General features: G+C 39.8%; 1 protein-coding gene across 1 annotated transcript; it reads right to left on the minus strand.

The window, feature by feature from the left end:
- Positions 1-21,549: 21,549 nt before the first annotated feature.
- Positions 21,550-22,053, minus strand: LOC147614699 (secreted RxLR effector protein 161-like). Its single transcript, XM_086779963.1, has 3 exons — positions 21,982-22,053; positions 21,788-21,903; positions 21,550-21,691 (listed from the first exon to the last, which is right to left on the minus strand). The coding sequence occupies exons 1-3, from the start codon at positions 22,051-22,053 to the stop codon at positions 21,550-21,552; spliced, it is 330 nt and encodes a 109-aa protein (XP_086636089.1).
- Positions 22,054-23,338: the final 1,285 nt, after the last annotated feature.

The raw sequence follows: 23,338 nt of genomic DNA on the forward strand, positions 1-23,338 counted from the left end.
TCTATAAAATCCTTCTTCACAGACTCACTTGCGTCTTGAAGGTGAGGAATCATTATGGATAAAACTAGTTCTTGTTGCCAAGCCATGAAGGAGATTAAGAAAGAGAGGAGATCGATGGAAGTAAGATTACTGCTGTGAGCGACAGGTAAAAGTTACGACTTATATAAAGGAAGGAGTTAGCGTAACCTAGAAGCCAACGGTATCTTGTCACTGAAGTTTTATCGTCTTTCCTTGATTTGGGTTTGGCACATATTTCTATGAAATACATTAAGAACTTTGAGATGAGGAGGTAAAAGAAGCTTGTAGGCTAAGTCACCTACTTTCATTGAATTTAGATATAAGGCTCACAATATCTGGGGGATAAGTTCTTATACTCCCCAAGAGATAAAGAACTTCTTTTGGGCCGTACTCGAATGAAAACCAAAACCTTGGTATCCAAAACATCGATTTTCACTTCTGAACTCATTGTTCTGAATCCTTAAAACAGCGTGACTCCTGAGAATTATTCTAGGGAAAGGGTCTTCCTTTTTTTAAACAGAATCTTTCTTTTATTTTAGAGAGGGACTAATTATAAGATCAAAAAGGGAGATTCTTACTCCTGTATACCTCGAAGGCAGGGGAGGAATCTTACATTCTACCCCACTTAAAAAAGTGCGAGATGTCCTCATCTCGCCAAGTAGAGGACAACTCTTTTTCTTAAGATCCAATTTATTCTAGGGTTCCTTATATTCTGGTCAACCCAACAGAATACGGGGATAAATATCCCTTATATAGAACTCATCATTAAATAAATTCATTTCAGATCATATCATTCATATCTTTAACACGATAATGGTCCATCAGATCAAAAATTTTTCTTTCTGAACATTCCTCCACGGGAATTTCAGTCAAGCAAGTTTTCAATTTGTCATCCCTTAACTTGATATACCGAGTCAAGTGTTAACAGTAGCACTTTGACAGCACAATCCACTAATCTCATAGTGATTTGCTGAAATCATTATCATCATTTATCATTACAGGGACTCGTTCCATTCATCCTCATTGCGGTTTTGCTCAGGTTATTATATTTCAACTAAATTTCAAAAATCATCATTTTTCAATCAGAATCCCAATCAATTCATCAGTTCCCAAACAGAATTAAAAATCATATCAACCACATTCAAATTCATCATCTGGATAGCATTAACGCTTATAATTTCAAGTCTTAGATTTACTCGTATATACTGTCAGTAAAGAGCTGCAGTTATACTCTCGGTATATACGGATAGTCACGGCCCTTGGAATTATAAGGTAAATACCATCATGTCTAGGCCTCAAGCAAGTCAGGGATTCTATATAATTGCGGTACTTCCATCTGAAGACCCAATTACCAAATTACGAATTTCAGTTTGAATATCAAATTGTATGAATTATATCACACAATTACAACTTTTTTGTGTTTCTTGATAAATTTCTGACCTATTTGTCTTCTCAGTTGATCTTTATCAACCAAATGCTCTGATACCAACTGTGAGATCCCTGTTCCCACCGTGCAACAGATTCGGGGTACTAGCAGCGGAAGTAGCACTTCATGCGCGGGGCAGGGACCCACACTCGGGGCCTCGTCCACGGATATCCGGACAAGAGACTAATCCGTCGGTTTTTCCAAAACCGAACCCGAAAAAACTTCCCTTACCCAGAAAGCATGGGCGATTCCACCAGGATAACTCTTTACTCTAACGCAGTCAAGATCATTACACATCAACTGATCTGACTGCACCTTTAACGGTACTTGGTCAAATCAAGGAAGAAACTTGCACTTGGATCATTGGGATCAACGCTTTTTTCCCCATCAAGAGGCACAGCCGTTGATTCCTATCCATAGAACAATTTTTATCCGGGATTTACTTCATCTATCGTAATAATAGCAATTAAATCTCGATTTACGGATCCATCAGTCCAGCCTAACCCCATCCGATCCCATGGGTTAGCCAACCGCCCAACCACTGTAGTGATGGGATCCAATTTGGAATTTGGTTAGGTTTTGTCTCGGGTACCAAGGAAAAGAGTTCCAAGGCCCCCTAGCCGGAAGTTCATGCAACATAAAACTAGCCACACCACTTACACACCCAATATGAAAATTACCTTTTTCTTAGCATCAGCTAACTTTAAAACAATCCTTTAATGAAACCATAGTACCACTGATCACAATCTTCCAATTTATCCAGTTGATTCATAATTTCCCATCATTCCTTCATCAGAGTATCTATGGCATCATTGGCAACTAGAACGCTCACCACCTGTCCACACAGGGGCCTTTTCAATAGTTCCTAGCCCATAATACTCGGCAATATAATCACTTATAAAAATCAAGATGGACTCTCGTTGAAGATCAGCAAGATCAACCAACAGATCCATATAAAGAGCCATGGACTCATCCATTGAAGACCAGCAAGGTCAATCAACCAGATCCATGCCCGGTTTCACAAAACAACTCTTACTCCTTGTTCCAATATCTTCCTCGACGCACGCGTGGGTATCCTAGGCGACCCAGAGCCCGAGCACCGTATGGTCAGCACCCTCTAGGATCCTTCGCAGGTGACCTAGCGCTTCACTCATAGGCCGCTTCCTTGGTCCCTCATCCACCGTACCGGAAGCTCACCATTTTAATCGAACCGAGGCTGGTCAAGACCTCGGCCGACCTTGCTACGCGAGACGTCCTCCATTGACTCTCCGTCAGCAGTTGCAACTTTATCAGTTAGGTCTCCACGACCTTAATCACAAGACGGTCAAAATGCTTTCCCAGCATTCTTGACATAAAACAGCCATTTACAAACAGCATTTACAAACAGTTTACAAATACAATTTCTATATTAACTCTAATTTTTCCACATTATCCCTCATATAATCCACATTACTTATTCCTCATTCCATTTATATGTGTACTCATCCAATCACATCATTTTCCATCTCTTCACTTCATATTCCTTCACATCACATATCATATATTCACATCCATACATCCACATCCACATCCACATTCACATCCATACATCCACATCTACATGCTTACCTCCATTTTCACATCCTCATTTATACATCCACATCCCATATCCACATTCATACATACACATCCATATCCACATCCATACATCCACATCCACATGCATACATCCACTATCACGTCCTCATTCATACATCCACATCCACATGCATCATCCACTATCACGTCCTCATTCATACATCCATATCCACATACATACATACATCCACATCCACATTCCCATTCACATCTATACATCCACATCTACATCCACATACATACATACATCCACATCCACATTCCACATTCACATCTATACATCCACATCTACATCCATATACATACATACATCCACATCCACATTCCACATTCACATCTATACATCCACATCTACATCCACATTCACATATATCCACATCCACATTCCCATTCACATCTATACATACACATCTACATCCACATACATACATACATCCATATCCACATTCCACATTCACCTGTATACAACCACGTCTACATCCACATTCACATCTATGCATATACATCTTCATGCATACATCCATTTTCACATGCATACATCCACACTCCCATCTCCACATCCACACATCCACATACATACATCCATTTTCACATTCCCATTCATATAACCCCATATGCCTTCATATCTAATCTTTTATATCACATCCATTCTCACCCTATCACAACCCATATACATCTTATCTCATCTCATACACTTCTTATCTCATCCCATACACATCTTATCACATCTTAACTCATCTTATATGCATCTTATCATATCTTATCACTTCCCATATCTTTTAGATGAAAACCTTGCATAAAGCAAGCATGAAGGCATGTGAAGCGCAATATACTAAGAATGCCATGGAAGAGATGCTACAGATGAACAAAGCCAAAGACTTCCAGGAAAAAATCAGTGAGATTCAAAAAGAGAAAATGTTTCAAGATGGCCTAGTGGCAGATGAAGAAGTGGACCTCTTGATCAAAGATTCAGAATTGCAAAAATATATTCTCAGCCTCACTATAGTGAGAAATGAGCTAGCTTAAAAATTATGAAGAATAGGTTCTTTAAAAAAGCTTTGATGTAACCAGTCACAACGGATAGACTATATGGTCAGTTTTTTCTTTTTCTTTCAATATAATTCATGTTTTTTTGAAAAAAAATTAAAGGCATGCCTAAGAGATGATGTCTCCTTGGTTTTAAAGGTGAAAGTGAGTGGTGGTGTTACTCTTGTGTCGTGCACCAACCTTGAACTTTAATTCATCCATTTTCTAATGGGGCAGCTCGCAACAAATTTTGGCACCTTCTTAAAGGGTGTTGACCGGACTCAAATGGAGACTTGGGAGAAGTCATACCATTCCAACGGTTTACTCCTCTGATGAGATGAGTAAGCTAAATCCCCCTAGTTGCTTCTTTGGCATGACCTGCCAACCTACCGCTACCAAAGCTTCTCCCACCAATTTGTTCAAGGCAAGCAAATTTGCTAGGTGACGACAAGTAACGCCATCGATGGAACAAAATTGAGCAACATATGCACAAAGCCTATGATGACAATCAAACCTAAAAGTGCACATTCTAGCTATTGTTGGACGGTCAAACAGAGACCAACATGTGCACACTACATCTCTCTCTCTCTCTCTCTCTCCCTCTCTCTCTCTCTCTCTCTCTCTCTCTCTTTGTCGTGAGCAGGTCTCTCTCTACGTAGAGAGTAGTGCTTGCACATTTGCAAGCATGGGAAGGAAGGGAATGGGGGAGGAGGGGGTGAAGGGTGTGGATAAGGAAAAAAATGGCAAGGGCTATGGAGAAGGGGGAGAGGGTTTGTGAGGGCAAGGGCGCAAGTGGGTTTGGGCGATTGGGGAGGTCTTAGTAAACTGAGTCTTTTGGTGTAACGAATGCAATAGTACTCTGCTTTGTTAAGGAGATTACTAATAAAGGGGTGATGAAGGAGAAGCTAGGTGAGCGTAAGTCTTGGCATTAGGCCATAGATAAATAAAAGGGTGATATCTCTTTTATTTAAGGGCCCAAGAGACAAAAAGTGAGAATAAAAGGTTTGAGTGTGGATCTAGATTTTCATTAAGTTTCACCCAGACTGCAACCTACAACCTCTCTTAGGACTATAGTAGCCATAGCCTACTATAACCTTTAATAGGACTATAGTAGAGAAAGAACTTGCACTGACTTTATGTCAAATACCTAGTCCCTTTATGATTGATTGTTTCTTTTAGTTTCCTAAATGATATATCCTTGATATTTCTAAATTCTAAGTAGTATAAAGGGAGAGATAAAAGGATATACTAAATCTAGAAAGAGAGCCTAGAGGTTGGATATGAAGAAGAGAAAGAGAGAGTCTAGAGAAAGATAGAGAGAAAGAGCCTTTCCTTCTTAGAGGCATATGAAGATGATAGAGAGAGCAAAAGAGTCAAGAGAAAATAAGAGCTAGAGCATAGAGTGTGAAAGAAAGAGTTTTATGACACCTCAATCAAAGTTTTAATCTCATCAAGGTAGAGAGAGAGAGAGAGAGAGAGAGAGAGAGAGAGAGAAGACAATTCAATTAAGGAATTTTGCTTAATTTTAAATCTAAGGGTAGGTCATCAAAATAAATTATGATTCATGATGCAAGGTAAGAGAGAGAAGCCCATTAAATCCAGGAATTTTATTTAGTGTGAAACCCGAGGGCTATGAAATGGCCATCACCATAAATTATCATTCTTCATGATGCAAGGTCCACTTTAAACAAAGAGGAAAGAACTAGTTTTCCTCAGCTAACAAGTTGAAAAATTCACGGGCCTGCATATTAGTTGGTGGGTGGAGGATAGAGGTGGGTGGTTTTGCAAATTATTTTACCCATCATTTACATGTAGCATTTTGATTATAGATACAAATATAATCCGACTTTATGAACAAGAAAAAGATCGGTGTAATAAAAGGCATCTCTCTCTCTCTCTCTCTAAAAATCAAAAGTGGGGGGATAAACAACTTCGGGCACCCAATTACATATAATACTGTATATATGTCCTTATATATATATAGAGACCATGCCTTTTGGGTAGGCCAAAAAAACTATACGACACAAAGCCTATAGAAATAAAATAAAAAAGAGAAAGAATGCCCTTTGAGAACTAGAGCCTATACAACACAAAGCCTATAGAAATAAAATGAATGAAAGAAAGAATGTCCTTTTAAAAATAGACCTTTAAAAGTAAAGCCTATACCACACATATTCTCACGTGGAGAGACGGAGAGAGAGAGAGAGAGAGAGAGAGAGAGAGAGAGAGAGAGAGAGAGAGAGAGAGGAGTAGTGTGCATAGAATATGTGCCTCTGCGAACACTTGGGTCGATCAGAAATCTAAACTTTTTGGTTTCAATTGAAGGTAGAAAGAAAAAATGTTGATTATAAATCATAAGAAAATAGTGCAAATCTAGAAAAGTAAGGTTTATTTCTCTGAATTTCCAATAGGAGAGTATGTGAAGAGGAATTGTGTATGTTTGTTTAAAAACAAATTGCACATTGGAGAGGAGTGATTCTTTGAAGTTTGATTGATAGACTAGAGCTAGAAGCTATACAAAAAACATTAAGTTGTTTCCAAAAGGCTTTAATGGAGTCCTTCTAATATTTTATGAGTCCATTTGTATCATCTACAAATTTTTGCAAACACATTTGACTTGTACAATTGGGAAAATCAATACCTTGAAGCTCACCAACAAAAGTGTTGGACCATCTAGCCCAAACCATCTGTAGCTATGGTAAAAATATTTTTCTATTAACCTCCTCAGATTTAAGGGACTAGATAGGCACCATTGATACTAACCTTGGCTCTGGCATTACCAAAAATGATAAGCAAAAAACTTGCATGTAGTACAAAGCATTGCTATAGGTCTCCAATTGGCCAAGGTGTCTTTTTCACCCCTTTTATGGATTACCTTTATCAGTATGCATTATGTAGCCACCTTCTTCATACATGCATGTCTTTGAAGCGAGTTTATGGCTACATGAACCCCTCGTTCATTCATTAGCATGGGGATTACCTCTCTAGCTGCTTTCTTTTTCAATATCTGACAAATTTGGAGGTCTGTCTACTTTCCCTACCAACCAATCTCTGAAGAACAATTTTAGGTGGTTGTGGTTAAAATCTCTTTGATGGAGAGAAATTGGGGTTGTGAGGCTATCTTGCCCTCATTCACTTCTCTTTCTTTTCTAATTTTTGTCACTTGTTTTTTGACACTATCTAGTTAGACAGTCTCTAGAGCCAAAGCTAGATGCTGTAACTTTGGACCCTTCTTTCTCTTGAGTATGCAGGACTATGTAGTTCACATTCAAAAAGCTGTTGCATATATGGGTAGAGACATATTAGCATCTATCAAGCTTTGCTTTCCTTAAATCTTCCCCCTTTTTCCTTCACCAGATGATGTGACCTTGTTCTCTATACTTGTCAGAGGGATATTCAACCTGCTATTATCAAAGTCCCTTGAATGCCCTAAAGAGAAGTATAAAGACTCTTATCTCCACCCCCCCCCCCCCCCGACGAGTGGTTGATTCAACAAGTTTGCTAGGAAATTCCTACAGGAAATATTTTCAAGTTGCTCTAAATCCCTATGGGATTTGGGGTGACTATGCACCAAAGATGGTAGTGGGTAAAAAAGAAATTGGAAAGCAAATTTAGTAGATCGAGAAATGGGAGAGTGATGGTGCTCAATACATTTTTAATACCAATGTCAATTTACTTCTTAGCATGCTAGAGAGCCTCTCAAAAAGCTCTCAATGAAATAACCTCTCTATGCAAAAACTTTCTATGGGCAGGTGACCCGCTAAAGTCAAAAATCCCCAAAGTCAAATGGGATATCTGCACTCTCCCTAAATGCAAAGGGGACCTAGGTATAATTAATATAACTGACCTGGCAGATAGGATGGCCTCTAAATGGATAACCAAGAGTCTCCTCTCCTCACATGAAGACTGGGCTCAGCTCTTGTTGAGGAGGGATATCAAGAGATTCTCCTTAACAGGCCTTTCCCATATGGAAAAATTTCCCAGCCACAACTCTATTCTTTAGCAAATTCCCAATAAAACTTGTGGGATCCACTCTAGTCAAGAGCATATGGAGAGCATGGAACTCTTTTAAAAAATATTTGATCCCCAACTCAACCAAAATAAGTAGAGCTGACTCAGTTTGGTGGCCCCTTCTCTAGAGGGAAGTAGAAGATAAGTAGTAGAGGTTGGCACATTCTCTAGCTAAAAACGACATAGCCAGGTGGGATGACTTATGGTGTTCTCATAAGGACATATGGTATACCCTTCAAGAAATCAAGAAATTTACTTTATTCATAGAGAGGGTCTCCTCCTCTTGCCACTCATATTGGAGCTATGGGACCCAACATTGACACGGACACTCCGCATACCCCTAGGAATCTCTCTAGAAACTATGGTTTGGAAAAAAGGATAATTTATCTTCCCCATTCCCCATGCAGATAGATCCCCCCTTCATGTTAAATTAAATGAAATATGGGAAGTGCTTCTTGATAGAAAACAATGGTATTTTAAATTTAGAAATGTATGGTTGCCTGATGTGGGACCTAAAAAATCCTTGGTGTGGATGATACTACACAAAGCTGAAGGACAAATTAAAAAGCACATTCTCTTGGGTATGAATCTATTGTATTCCCCAAGTGTAACCATTGTCCACCTTTTCTTTTACTACCTCTCTAATAAAGTGTTGGCAGAAACCGAACATATACAATTATTCATATTAACTTATGATAGATACAAAACATCAAGAAACAAAAGTACAAACAAATATAAATAAAAGATAGGTAATTGGCAAACCATCAGCAAGACTGCATATATATTACTACTTCTCTGATTGAATGAATGAGTACATAAGCGCATTGCACCATAAGATGCTAACAGTTGTGATACAAAGTGTCACATACATTCAATATATTGGTTGAATCCTCATAGTTATTCGAAAGATAATTATTAAATGACTAAGGATAACTAAGGGTAAACACCTGGCACACTCGGTGGGTAGTCCGCCCTACGGGGGATGAAAGACGAACCCACTTGATGACGAGGATAAGTATAGGTAAAACCACATTCTATAACTTCTTGAAAGAAGTCCTCCTAAAATCCTAATCTAGTTCTATCTAAAGGGTTTCTAAAATCTATATCTATAATATGGGGTGATGGATGTGCTTGCCTATAAGGTTGAAATTGAGATTGTAAATAATTTGAATAAGAATGAGAATGCAAATCTATATCTATAATATGGGTTGATGGATGTGCTTGCCTATAAGGTTGAAATTGAGATTGTAAATAATTTGAATAAGAACGAGAATGCATATCTATATTATTCGGATTTCCAGCTTCTTGATAATCTTATATCTTCTCCTCAGCTTTCGACTGGTTACTCTGACTATATAGTCAGGTAATGGCAGCAGCAGTTGCCCGAGTCGCTTTGGAAGACTGACCCTTCTATGTAGATATTTTAAATCAACCTAGTCACTCTCCACTTTGTTGTTGATCCTCCAGCACTTACAGGTTCAGTGGCGGCACATCCTTGCTAAATTGTTGTTGATCCTCCAGCACTTACAGGTTCAGTGGCGACACATCCTTGCTAAATTGTGCTACAACTTTCCACACTATCGCAAATTTTAGGGGAGGGGAAAATTATTGGAGTGCGATGTTTCCACCACTGCTTCCAGTATACATATTTCATATCTTTGCATCTCCATCTCTAGCACTTGCGTTGAACCTCAAATTTCACCTGTCTTGTATTCACTTGCTTTGACATATTCATCATGATCATGCTGCAGTGTTTGAAGATCTAGCTTGTATGCATCCAACTTCTTCACCGTGTCTTTGAGCTCTGTATAAGCTGTAACTTTGTCCTTCTATGCAACTTCTTCACCGTGTCTTTGAGCTCTATATAAGCTGTAACTTTGTCCTTCTATTTATTGATCCTAGCTAAATCTTGAGCTTTTCATCTTCCAGCTATGCATTCTTCTCCTCCATATGTTGATTTGCCAGCTTTAAAGCTCCAGCTTCATTTTTGAACTATTTTGCATTATGGTGAAATGCTCGCGCTTGCTCCTGAATCAAGAAGATATATTGTAGAAGGAATTGCTTGGTCACCTTTGCCTTTACTTGTAGACTCTGTCTATGTATTCCCTTTGGTTGATTATTGAATAGGACCAGATTATCCAGATGGTCCAGCTGCTCCGCCGGATCCGCTTGCACCGGATTCATCATCATCATCATTTTGTCATTGTCGGAGTGCATCTGGGTGGCATGTCAATTCAATGATCTTATTAAATTCTTGTATGTATCCGACATACAGGATGTCCATAAGCTCGCGCGGATCCGAGCTTCATAAGTTTGAGGTTCATTTTGCTGATAGTTCATAAACTTCTACACAACCGCATTTCAAGTGCACTAACTTTGCTTTGGAGCACTTGTAGAGTTGTCCTATCTACCTTTTCTTGAGCTTCATGTTGTTTCATCATGAGCATATGCTGGCTTAAAAGGTGTTGGCTCTCAAGCTCAGCATATGTATACTTCTTTTGCAAAAGTTCTTGATTCCTTGCCACATCTGCACTTTATCTTGATTTTCTTATGACAGCTCCCAAACCAGCATTTTGATGATGCTCCTGAAATGTGCATGCTCTCCTTCTAAGTTTTGAACTCTCTGTTTGACTACGGAAAGAGTTTGTAGGTCTTCTTTGGCTTTGTGGAGCTCTTCCTTTGTGGCTTCTACTCCTTGTTGAAGAGTTACTCCCTTTTCTGCATATTGTGACAAATATCTGCAAGAAACTTGTAACATTGTCAGATTGATTTCATCTACTATATCCGAGAAAAAGAAAATTGTTGTACAGCTGAATCTAGAAGGATTGTGGCTTCATGTTAGATTCTTTTATTTGTTGCTCCTCCCAAGCTCCTTCTGTAGCAGTATTTTCTTGAACCTGATTCTTTTTACTACACGTGTTCATTCATAAATCCGAATGTACCCGCAATAGTTGTTTGAGAACCTTGCATGCCTTGTAGAACTTCCAGATGCATCATCTGAATGAATTGACCAATCTTGGTCTTCAAATTTTGCCCAATATTCTTCAGTTTTTCTTTCAGTTTGGTGGTTTAAAATTCTAGCCGAGGTAACTGATTTTCATGTAGATGCATATAAATAAATACCCATAGCTCTTTTGGACATATATGTTACCTTATGGGTCATGATAATCATCTTAATTTTAGAAATAAAAAATGTAATGTGTTATAGGCTTCTTGATGATTATTGAGCTTTTATTCTTTGCTTGCACCTTTGGAGCCGAAGTACAACTCCCTATCTTCCTCTGTTGGCTGGGGGAACTTCCACTGCCCCTTCCAAGGACAAACTGAATACCAATAGAGTCTATTATGTTGCCAATAGAGTTTATTCTATTTCCAATAGATTCTATTCTGATTTAAGTTGATGTTGAGAATAGTAGTGAGTTTCTCAAACTCAACCATGACTGTTGCTTTTGAATTCAGAGGGCGATGAAAGCTGAGAAGATGATGAATGTAATGAAAGAAGTGAAAACTATGAAAGCAAAGAGAGACGAGAAAGCAAAGACTGAAAAATGAACTCTAGTAAACGATTGTAAATGAAGGAGGAAAAATAGGTAATAAAAACATTAAAATATGGTAATAATATTCCAAACGGCAAAAAGATTTACTCACAATGATGCAAAACATTCGAAAGAAGAGGGTGGTGACGTGAGTGAAGGAAGATTAAAGAAAGGCCGCCCCCATTTTATGGTAATGATGGCCCAATTTGGAAATGCATGAACTAGTGTATGACTACAACATGGACTGAGACACATGGTGGATACATGCACAATAGAAGTAGTGTACACTAGGACAAACGCCAGTTCTGGTAACCATCCAAAATAGGTCTTTAAATGGTAACCATTTACAGGCTTTGGTAGTTTCATACCATCCAGTGTCACTAATTTAAATATGATGGTGCCAAGTTTGGAAAATATCCGATATGGGCCTATCCACTACAACTTTAATTTACCCGAATGTGGACCCATCCTAGAATTAAACAATAAAACCGGATCATTAACATAAAAAATCAAAATTTTGTATTTCGATCAATCCACATCTTCCTGCGGCGTTGGATGACATCGGATGTTTAGACACTCTACAACCACTTCTCTTCTAGAGCTAATAACTATTCCAATCAGTGTGCTTCAGATTCTTCGAAAGATAATCAAGAAGACATCGCCACTCTTAAGCTGGGTACCACAAATTCCATTGGAACCGCTTCTAGTCTATAGGCCATGGAGAACAGTGTTTGTCCTTGCTAACTTATAAGTTGTTCAGAATGCCCATAATGTAGAATACAACTTTTGATCCCAATTGTTCCAGTGTTCATTGACCATTTTCTTAAAACTTCTCAATAAGATTTAATTAGAAGATTCAACCTGACCATTGGCTTGTAGATAATATACTTTAGACTTCTTATGAATAATCATATGGTGTTGAGTTAATATTTTAATTACTTCATTAAGAAGATGTCAACATAATTCAAATCTAGTCATGATCATTTCGTAAAGAAACTTTGCTATACAAAACTAGCTTTATTATCTCTTAATGCTTTGGCTTCCACCCATTTGGTACAATAATATGTGGCTATTTATTGCCAGTTTAGTGAGCTAGAGGTTTAAATGGCCCGACAAAATGCAAACCCCATTTTTGAAAAGGTTTCATCGAGAGCACTGGATTGTTTGGAATCCAATCCAATGCACTTTGCTGGGCGCTGACAAACATCACACTCTCGAGAAATATTCCATGCATCTTGAATCACTATAGGCCACCATAATCTAGCCTGAAATATTTTTTGGTCTATTACTTCTCCAGAGAAATGGCCACCAATTACACCTTGGTGTGCTTCCATCAATATAGCTTGTTGCTCATATGCTTGTACAACTGGCATATTATTTGGTCAATGCCCATTTTATACAAACGACCTGCAATTACTAAGAAAGTTTTACTACAAAGAGCTAAACGCTTTTGAATATCTTTGTTCATGTCTTCTGGAAAATTTCCTTCTATTAAAAACATAAGCATTCCGGAGCTACTGCAATCCAGAATAAATCCACATCCGGTATAACTGATCTAATATACAGCTTCTGAAGCTTCTCCAGTGTCAATGTAGAATAACAAATTGGCTACTGCATGTTGATTGCCTGGTGTATGACGAAAAGTGAATTCAAATTCCTGTAATGTCAACATCCATCTTGCTAATTTACTTGATAAATTGGGCTAGAAACACCAGAGCTTGATGATTCGCATGAAAAGTAAACTTATTGTCCAAAATATAATGCCAAAACTTCTTCATTGAATAAATCATTTCGAGTGTTTCTCGGTCCATAGTAGAATAATTCTTTTCAGCTCTGAACAACATCCAGATGGCATAATAAATTGATCGAAACCATCCATCCTCAGATTCTTGCATAATTACACTTCTAATTGCTACATCTCAGACATCAACAAAGACAGAATGGTTTGGACCAATCTGGTGGTTGAACAATCGAGGAAACTACCAACATTAGTTGTAAATATCAAAAAGCTTGCTGATAGGCATCCGACCATACATACTGAACATCTTTCTTTGTCAAACGATACATCGGATAAGCCACATCCGCTAGATACCACAAGAATCTGTTATACCATTTAATATGGCCCAGAAATCTTTGTAATTCCTTGATATTACGAGGTGCCATTAAAGCTTTTATTACTTCCACCTTCTTAGAATCCACCACAATTTTGGCTAGCTTACACTACATGCCCTAACAGGATTCCACTATTGATTGCAAATGCACATTTAGTCAGATTGATGAGACTTAGATGAGCTGTTGACACCTCTCCATATACATAGTGCCAAAAATAGAAGATGCTCCACCATTTTGCTAAAGACACTAAAATCATCCAAGAATACTTTCATAAATGTGACCAAGTAATCATAGAAAATTTCTTGAACTATTCATTAAAATGTTATTGAAGCATTCTTAAGACCAAATGTCATCACATTGGAAGCAAATGCTCCTCATTCTCTCTATAACAAAAGTTGTCTTCTCTTGATCATTCGGAGTCATTAAGACTTGATTATGTCCACTAAAACCATCTTGAACTATTCATTAAAATGTTGTTGAAGCATTCTTAAGACCAAATGTCATCACATTGGAAGCAAATGCTCCTCATTCTATAACAAAAGGTGTCTTCTCTTGATCATTCAGAGTCATTAAGACTTGATTATGTCCATCTAAGAAAGAATCCATTTCATGTTTGAGTTTCACATTAAATTTCTAGTAATCCATACTAACGTGGAGCTTTCCATTATTTTTTGGTACAATCACTATCGGGGCAACAACTAAGTCACCAATGAACCCTAATTTTAAGAGTTTATCAATTTCTTCCTTAATCTACTTTGCATAATTAGGGTTCATTTGGTACAGCTATTGCTTGAGTGGAACGGCATCCTCCTTAAGCTTGATATGATGTTGATAAAATTGAGGATCAACTCCCTTAATATCTTTATAACTCCAAGAAAATACATCCACATATGATGTTAATAATTTATGGAGGTTTTGTTTTAACTTTGCATCAATCTTACTACTGACCTAGACCATCTTTGGATCCTCCGTATCACCCAAATTCATGTCTTCCAGCTCATCTACTATGACCCGATAACTGTGCTTCATTGCTCTCTTATGATTTTCTTCTACCTAGATAAGAGCTTGAACTTCCTCCAGTACACTCGCATCGTCCACGATAGTTCTCTAGGATGCTAGGGATTGGACCATATCCGGAGTTGAAATATAATGGGAAATAATTGTATCCACATCTACTTCAAAGAGTGATACTAAATTTGGATTCTAGTTAAGGATTTATTCCTCTTCGTCTACATCAACTCCTTCCAGCTAGTCCAGCTAGTCCAATCCTTCATCACAAATTGCACGAACGGATTGTTGTAACGTATCATGGGATGCCTGCTATACATGGACCTTCTTCTTTCGATTTTGGATTGTAATCTAATTGGTTGCCCAATTGTGTATAATCTTTGCTTGTCTCAGCCCAAGACCTTCCCAAAATAGCATGGGATAAGATCCATCAACTCCTCCATTCAACACAATGAAAGCTACTGGGAAATCACATCCTACTATCTAGATTTTGAAGTTTTGAATTAACCCAAGCGGCTTCACTCTTCGCTAATCTGCCATTCGGATGAGAAATGGAGATCTTTCCAATTCTTGCTCCAAGATGCCCCCCAGTTTGTAGTGGTAGGTTTTATTCGTGATAATATTTACTCTAGATTTGCCATGAAGAACCACACCTTTGATGGTCTTCCCCTGTATATCTGAACTATTACTTTCGGAACTGCCTCATCCTAATCCACAGAGTTGGTTTGACTTTGAAAGCAGATTGATCCTCTTTGTCTACCGGAGTACGGACCACTATGGTTGGAACCTCAACAAGATAGTCTTCTCACACAAGCTTCCAGATTAACTATGTCCAGTAATTGGGTACTAGACACAACAATTGATCCAGCTTCATATTCTTCAGATCTTCCGAGAGATCATACTCAAAGGTTGTCGTCTTTCCACATCCGGATTGTTTCTTCTTTCCACAGTGTCGGACGATAGTATCATTTTGCTTTGATTGACTTATCTTCACCGGGGTCTGATCCCCCATTTGGTTGAAGCTTTCCAATTCCTTTGACTTGTATATAACTTCATGCCTCTTTGGTAGTATCATCGAATTGGACATCTCTCCTGCATCCTATGCAAAGTGGCACTTTGCAAAGTGGCACTTTCCAACCTCCTTCGTCCAACTGGACTTCTGAACTGGACTTCTTTCACACACCTGATGTGTACTTGCACTTTTTGGCCTCCTTTTTCTTTTGTCATTTCCTCTTGGATTTTGGATTATTCCCACACCATCCACCCGCAAAACTGCTTCTTACTTTGGCCTTCGTTAGGCTTCCTAGAAGAAGCAACAACAAGAGTAACTGTGCTTTGTTGTCTACAAAGTCAGACTTGCCACACTGGAATCTGGGAGGGAACCTATTGATTGTTCCAGACTCCCCCCTGTGCTTCTTGCACTAACTTGAAAACCTAGTCCCGGACATGATTTTGGTCTACCCAATTTGCAGCTTTGTCCTTTTCCCTTGGCAAAGCATGCTTTTCTTTCGACACTGGCTCGTGTGAACGTATCACCCCGCCAGTATAGCCATTGGCGGTGGACAGTCTTCTACTAGAATAGGCTCAATTTGGACCATATTAATGCTTGAGCCTAAGAAGTAGACTCCTCCCCTTGATGGCGCTTCCAGACTAGACATTTAGACTGGACATTTAGACTTATGGTGACCCAGGGTTAACATAAAGAGGCACTTATTTACTACAGGAGACCCACTCACCTATTTATGCAAAGGAGCTGAACTAGAATCATGTTGTTTTTGGAGATAGCGTTGATTGATCCTCCCCTAGATGGAACATATTAAGAGCAGAATTCTTATGGAGTATTTGGCTACAAAGGAATCAAAGGGTATTCAGTAACCTGTACCTGTCTTCAGTCCCTAGTATGAGAATTGAATTTGTTGTGTAGGCAAGGGAAATCCTTAGGAACCACATGAAGGGACTAGAAAAGGAATGGAGGAGTGGGATCGACACAAAAGAAGAGCTCTGCAAAAGTGTAGTAATTCCCTTCAAAAGAAGATCAAAGTTGCTAAGAAGGTTTACATTAGAGAGGTTGCCAAACGCAATAGGTTGTATGAAGACTTGGCTAAAGACTCTCAACAAGCCATTCTGGATTTGTAGTACAAGGACCAAAAGCTTGAGAATCACCTTGGTGCATTATATGTACTTAGGGACTCTATATAGACCTGTACATAGTAGGATCCTCCAAGATCTCTCCTGAATCTGCACTCAACTTGCCATTCTGATCCAATGGCACAGAAATAGGCTTACAGCCTGTCATACCATACTTGGACAACATGTCCAAGCCATACTGTCTCTGCAGTAATCCAATACCATGTGGTGACCTAATCACCTCAATGCCCAAGAAATATATGAGCTCCCCCAGATCCTTCATCTCGAACTTCTGTCTAAGCAAGATCTTTATATCAAAGATCTCTACATCATGGTCTCCCATAATGATCAAGTCATCTACATAGATGACAACAAGCACAACTCCTCTATCACCATGTCTCACATACAGCGAGAAATCTGCATTGGCTACATGAAAGCCAATAGTGATAAGATATTCAAAAATCTTGTCAGACCATGCTCTTGGTGCTTGCTTTAAGCCATACAAGGCTTTCTTCAACCTGCAAACATGCTCAGGGTGACCCACATCCTTATAACCAGGTGGCTGCAACATATACACCTCTTCTTGCAAATCCCCATGCAAGAATGCATTCTTTACATCCATCTGATGTAAAGACCATTGCTTTGACGCAGCCACTGCTATTACAACTCTCACCGTTGCCATCTTGGCAACTAGGCTGAAAGTTTCCTCATAATCAATCCCATACGTCTGCGCATATCCTTTGGCTACCAATCTAGCCTTGTACCTGTTTATGCTTCCATCACTGTTATGTTTAACTTTGTACACCCACTTGCATCCAATGGCTTTCTTGCCTTCAGGCAATTGCACTAAATCCCAAGTTTCATTTCCATATAGTGCATCCATCTCCTCATCCATAGCTTTCTCCCAACACACATTTCCAACAGCCTCATCAATGCATGTGGGCTCTACAACCTGCACAACCTTTGCCATATATGCATAGTGATGTGCCACATAACCATCATAGGTAAATCTCTGCACAGGATTTTTCACTCTCCCAGATCTTCGCAACTTTTCATTCATGGCTTCCATAGCCTTCTTTACACCAGGTGTTCTCATAGCTGGGATCCCAAGCTCCTTATCAAGGCTCATATCTGAGCCACTAGACTCTCCATCAACATGAGAATGCCCTGCAGAAATGTCAGGCATACCAAGGGGCTCAACCACTTTCTCTTTTCCTTTACGTGATGTACTAATCACATTTGCAGGACTGGTATTATGACGTAGCCTGCCACTCCATGGTCTATCAATAGACCCACTAGATGAGGACTCTCCTAGTCCACTCAAAGACTATGATTTCTGACCTGCATTCTGTGCAACCACACTTCCACTCACATCAGCCCCAACAGCTTCTTTTTTAGCAGCATACCAGCTGCACATCTCATCAAAGACAATATCCCTGCTTACCCTCAACTAACGTGTAGTAGGGTTATAACACCTGTATCCCTTTCGCTCAAGGGAATATCCAATAAACACACATTTTTCAGCTTTTGGATCCAGCTTAGTTCTCAGTTCATCTGGCACATGCACATATGCAATGCATCCAAAGACTTTCAGATGAGACAAATCTAGTTTTCTGCCAATAAACCTCTCCTCTGGAGTTACATCATGTATGGCTGCAGTTGGAGTCCTGTTCATGATGTATACTGCTGTAGAAATAGCCTCAGCAGCCCAATAGCTATGCAGCATATTCTTCTCTTCCATCAATGCTCGCGCAATCTCAGCAATGTGCCTGTTTTTTCGCTCAGCAACTCCATTTTGCTGCGGAGTGTATCTACATGTAAACTGTCTCCGAATACCATTCTTCTTCAAAAATTCAGAGAACTCATTGGAGAAGTACTCTCCCCCTCCATCTGACCTTAGGAACTTTACATATTTCCCTGTTTGCTTTTCAACCAAAACTCTGAAATTCTGAAAGTGAGTGAACACCTCACTCTTCTCCTTCATGAAATATACCCACACTTTCCTTGTGTGGTCATCAATGAAAGTCACATAATACCTGCAGCCTCCCATAGATATGGTCTTTGTAGGACCCCATACATCTGAATGCACAACATCTAGTGCATTTCTGCTCACATATCTGTTACGTGGAAACACATGCTTTGTTTGCTTCCCAAATTGGCATGCTTCACATATTTTCTGCATACCTTCCACTTTAAATTTTGGCAGCCTTGTCACAATTCCTTTTGTCTGCATAGACTTCAATCTCTGCACATTTACATGTCCAATCCTTTTATGCCAAATATCTGTGTCTGCAACAATTCTTGAACCATTTGCAAACATCGCAGCACTCATTTTAGGCATGTCTACATTTAATGTAAACATTCTGCCCACTCTGTTGCCTTTTGCAACCAACCTGCACTTGTCTTTAAAGTCTTCAACATAACAACCATCAGGGTTAAACCGAACCTGCAAACCCTGCTCAATCATCTGGCCAACTGAAACCAGATTCTTTGTTATGTTTGGTACATGAAGTACATCTGCAAGGTACTTCACTTTGCCATCCTGCATAGACAATGGCACATCTCCAACATGGGCAATTGGATGAGCAGTGTCATCCCCTGTTTCCACAAAACCTGGTCTTTTCGGGTTTTTCATCTCCTTGAACCACTCCCCATGACTCATCATGTGGTTCGAAGCGCCTGAATCCACATACCATACATTATCTTTTTGTGCTGCACCAACATTTTCAGACATGGCATTCACGACATGCTGCATAACAAACAACCTTTCATTATCCTCATTATTTCTGCTTGAGGATGCATAGTTGTTTTGCTGCACTTTCCCATTTTGCATGTCAGCCTGCTTCTTATAACATTCTGCCTGCACATGTCCAGGCTTAACACAATAATAGCATTCACGTGCATCATTATATTGCCTTTGTCGATTTTCACGGCCTCTTTGACTCCCCCTCCCTCTAAATTTGCCTCTTCCACCTGCGTGTTGTTGTTGTTGTTGATGATTCTGGGACTGTTGTTGTTGCTGCTGCTGTCCATAATTCTGATTACCTGTTCGGCCACCTCCTTGACCGCATCCACGGCCTCCTCTACCTCATCCTCTTCCTGAACTCGTGTAGAAGGCCTGTTGCTCTGAACTGTTTTTGCTTTGTGAAGACTGTTGGTCTTCACCCAAGCTCTTCTCTTCGATAATCAGCATAGACACCAAATTTGTAAAGTTGGGAATGTTTTCCCGAGTCTGAATGGACGTCTTGAACGCCTTGTATTGTGGCCCGAGACCACGTAGACAGACCTCCACCTTATCATCATCATCTACTGACACACCAATAGATGAAAGGGATTCCACAATACCCTTTATCTTCAACGCATAGTCATTCACAGACATGCTCTTTTTCTCCACAGTATGAAGTTCATTCTTCAACTGTATCTTACGTGCCTTGGTATTTGTTTCATAAAGCTTTACCAAGGTGTCCCACGCCTCCTTGGGGGACTTGGCATCCTGAATGTGCCCAATCATGGTGTCCTGTATACTAATGGAGAGCCAATACATGACTTTCCTGGCTCCTTGGTTCCAGTCTTTAAACTCTTTCACATCTGCAGCAGTCGGCGGATTTATATCCGGTATCTCCGGTGCCTCTTCATGCTCACCTTCTATGTAGTCCCAATAGCCTTTTCCCATCAGGAAATTTGTCAACCTGAACCTCCAAGCATGGAAGTTATTCTTATCAAGCTTCTCAGCCACAATCTGGGTTATCCCATCATTTGACATCTTGCCAAACACACAATTTTACCAGAAACATCACTCTGGTTTTTCTACACAAACTGCTGTATTTTCTGTAGCGGTACTGTAGTACTCTCAAATGTCACAACCAGTGACTTCAATGTGCATACATACACCCAATGGCAACTGTAGACCTCTTTGCAGCATCCACAGTGTTTGCATAGTCAATCTGTCTTTCCGCAGTTCTTAAAACAGAGTTCTGCAGAGAATTGATGACTTACCCGCAGTACTCGAAATCGCCTGCTTTCTGAAAAACAGAGGTCCAGACGCGCCCGAAACGCGTTTTCGGCCGAGAAAATTCTGTCCAATAGAAGGGAAAAGCTCCTCAATCAAAGATCGTTTACCGGTGCCTCCCGTAGAGCTCCCGACAAGGGTGTAGTCACCAACACAAATAGGGAAGAGTAGTTGAAGCTCTTACCCTCGTACCGCTTCCTGTGGTTCTCTTGCTTGCAGCTCAGCCCTTAGCACGAACTTAGCTCTGATACCATGAAAAGATGCAGGGGGAAGAGAGCTTGAGCTCTTGCAAGCACACACACACACTCACAAAACCCTAATAGAGAACACACAAGGTGAGAGGCTGAAAATCTTCTTCTTCTTCACCCAACACTCAACACACCATATACACAATAAGAGTACTAATAATATGAAAGGTACTCAACCAATACATACATGGGTTCTCTACAGTGTGAACCCGACTAAATGAGCTGGCGCTATAACTATGCCAGTCTCTAGAATGGCTGTCACACAGCCTCTCATCCCACTGGCCGCATATCACCCAAGATCTCACCAACCATGCCAGTGGTGTAAGTGTGGGGCCTATCCCCCAGGCGGGTCATCAGTGTCCACCGCCTCACTAGACGAGCTCGATATCTCAACAGCTCTCGTTTATTGCACTAGATGACTATCGGCGGCTCCTTCTGTGGATACCCAATCTCACCAAGCAACCTCCGCAGCCACAGAACCTCGTAAGCAGCACCATAAGTAGCCCAGTACTTTGCCTTTGTAGATGATAAGGCAATAGTTCGCTGCCTCTTCCTGCTCCATGAAACAGCTCCTAAGCCAGGGTAAAACTGTAGCCTGATGTAGATCTCCTTGTGTCTGGATCTCCTCCCCAATCTGAGTCACTCCAACCTTGGAGTCGAACTCATTCCTTCATTTCCAGTGGTGTGGAAGATTCCAAGATCCTTTGTACCCTGTAGATTTCGTAAGATTCGCAATCGTGCATCCCAATGAGACTTCAATTGCATCTGCATAAACAAGCTCAACAGTCCCACAAGAAAGCTCAAGTCTAATGTGGTACTCAGAAACCAGATCAATTAACCAACCAGCTTCCGATATAGAGAAGCATCAACTGGCTCACAAGGATCATTAACTGTAAGTGTCGTGTTGAGGTCCATCGGGGACATGATAGGTTTGCAATTCTTCATCCCAAAGGCCTCAAGCAACTCATGGACATACTGTTGCGCTGAGAGACAAAGAACCTCCTCTGAGTCTGCCAGATCTCCAATCCCAAGAAGAAGTGGAGTAAGCCTAAATCGGTCATCTCAAACTCTTTTGACAAGGTAGCTTTCGTCAGTGCAATGTGCTCCATATGGTCGCTGGTGAGAATGAGTTCATCCACATAAAGGATGATCAATGTGACCATGCCGTGTTCCCAAAAGATATATAGGTTAGGATCTACAACCGATCTCTGAAATCCAGTCCGTAGACAGAAGGAATCAATCTTTTGATTCCAAGCCCTGGGAGCCTGCATAAGATACAAGGCCTTCTGCAACCTGTAAACCATCCCCTTTTGATCATGGAACCTCAAATCTTGGAGGCTGCTCAACATACACCTCCTGCAAGTCACCATTAAGGAATGTAGATTTCACATCCATATGAAATACCGGCCATTGTTGGAGAAGTAGCAAGGATAAGAAGAGTCTAAATCGTGGTCATCCTCACTGTCGGTGCAAAGGTATCCTCATAGCCGATGCCACGCTGAGCATAACCCTTAGCCACAAGTTTAGCTTTGTGTTTGTCCACCAATCCATCTGACGTATACTTAAAGACCCACTTAACACAAATGACATACCTTTTCGACGGCCTCCGAACCAACTCCCAAGTGTTATTCTTCTCTATGGCATCCAGTTCCACCTGCATGGCTTCATCCAGTTCCACCTGCATGGCTTTCCTCCAAGTATCATGTGCAAGGGCTTCCTTGACAGAAGTGGGCTCTTTGTCCCGCATGATATAAGACATCAAAGCATAGTTTACCTGTAAAAGCCCAGCTGATTGACTTTTATCACGAATTTAAGAGAAATCTAATTTTTAATATAAAAAATCTCTACGCATCTATTTATGCATAATTCAAATTGAAGGAAAATAACACTTTTAAAATAAAATAAAATCATTTATGCATCTTTCTATGCATAAATTCAATTTTAATGAGAATAACACTTTTGAAATTTTAAAAAAATATTTTATGCATCATCCTTCCTATGCATAAATTCAATTTTAATAAGAAAAACACTTTTGAAATTTAAAAAAAATCTTTTATGCATCATCCTTCCTATGCATAAATTCAATTTTAAAGAGAAAAACACTTTTGAAATAGAAAAAAATCTTTTATGCATCCTTCCTATGCATAAATTCAATTTTAATGAGAATAACACTTTTGAAATAAAAATAAATCTTTTATGC

Source organism: Cibotium barometz, chromosome 41 (genome assembly GCF_041138505.1).
Source record: "Cibotium barometz isolate CiBa-2024 chromosome 41, ASM4113850v1, whole genome shotgun sequence".
NCBI lineage: Eukaryota > Viridiplantae > Streptophyta > Polypodiopsida > Cyatheales > Cibotiaceae > Cibotium > Cibotium barometz.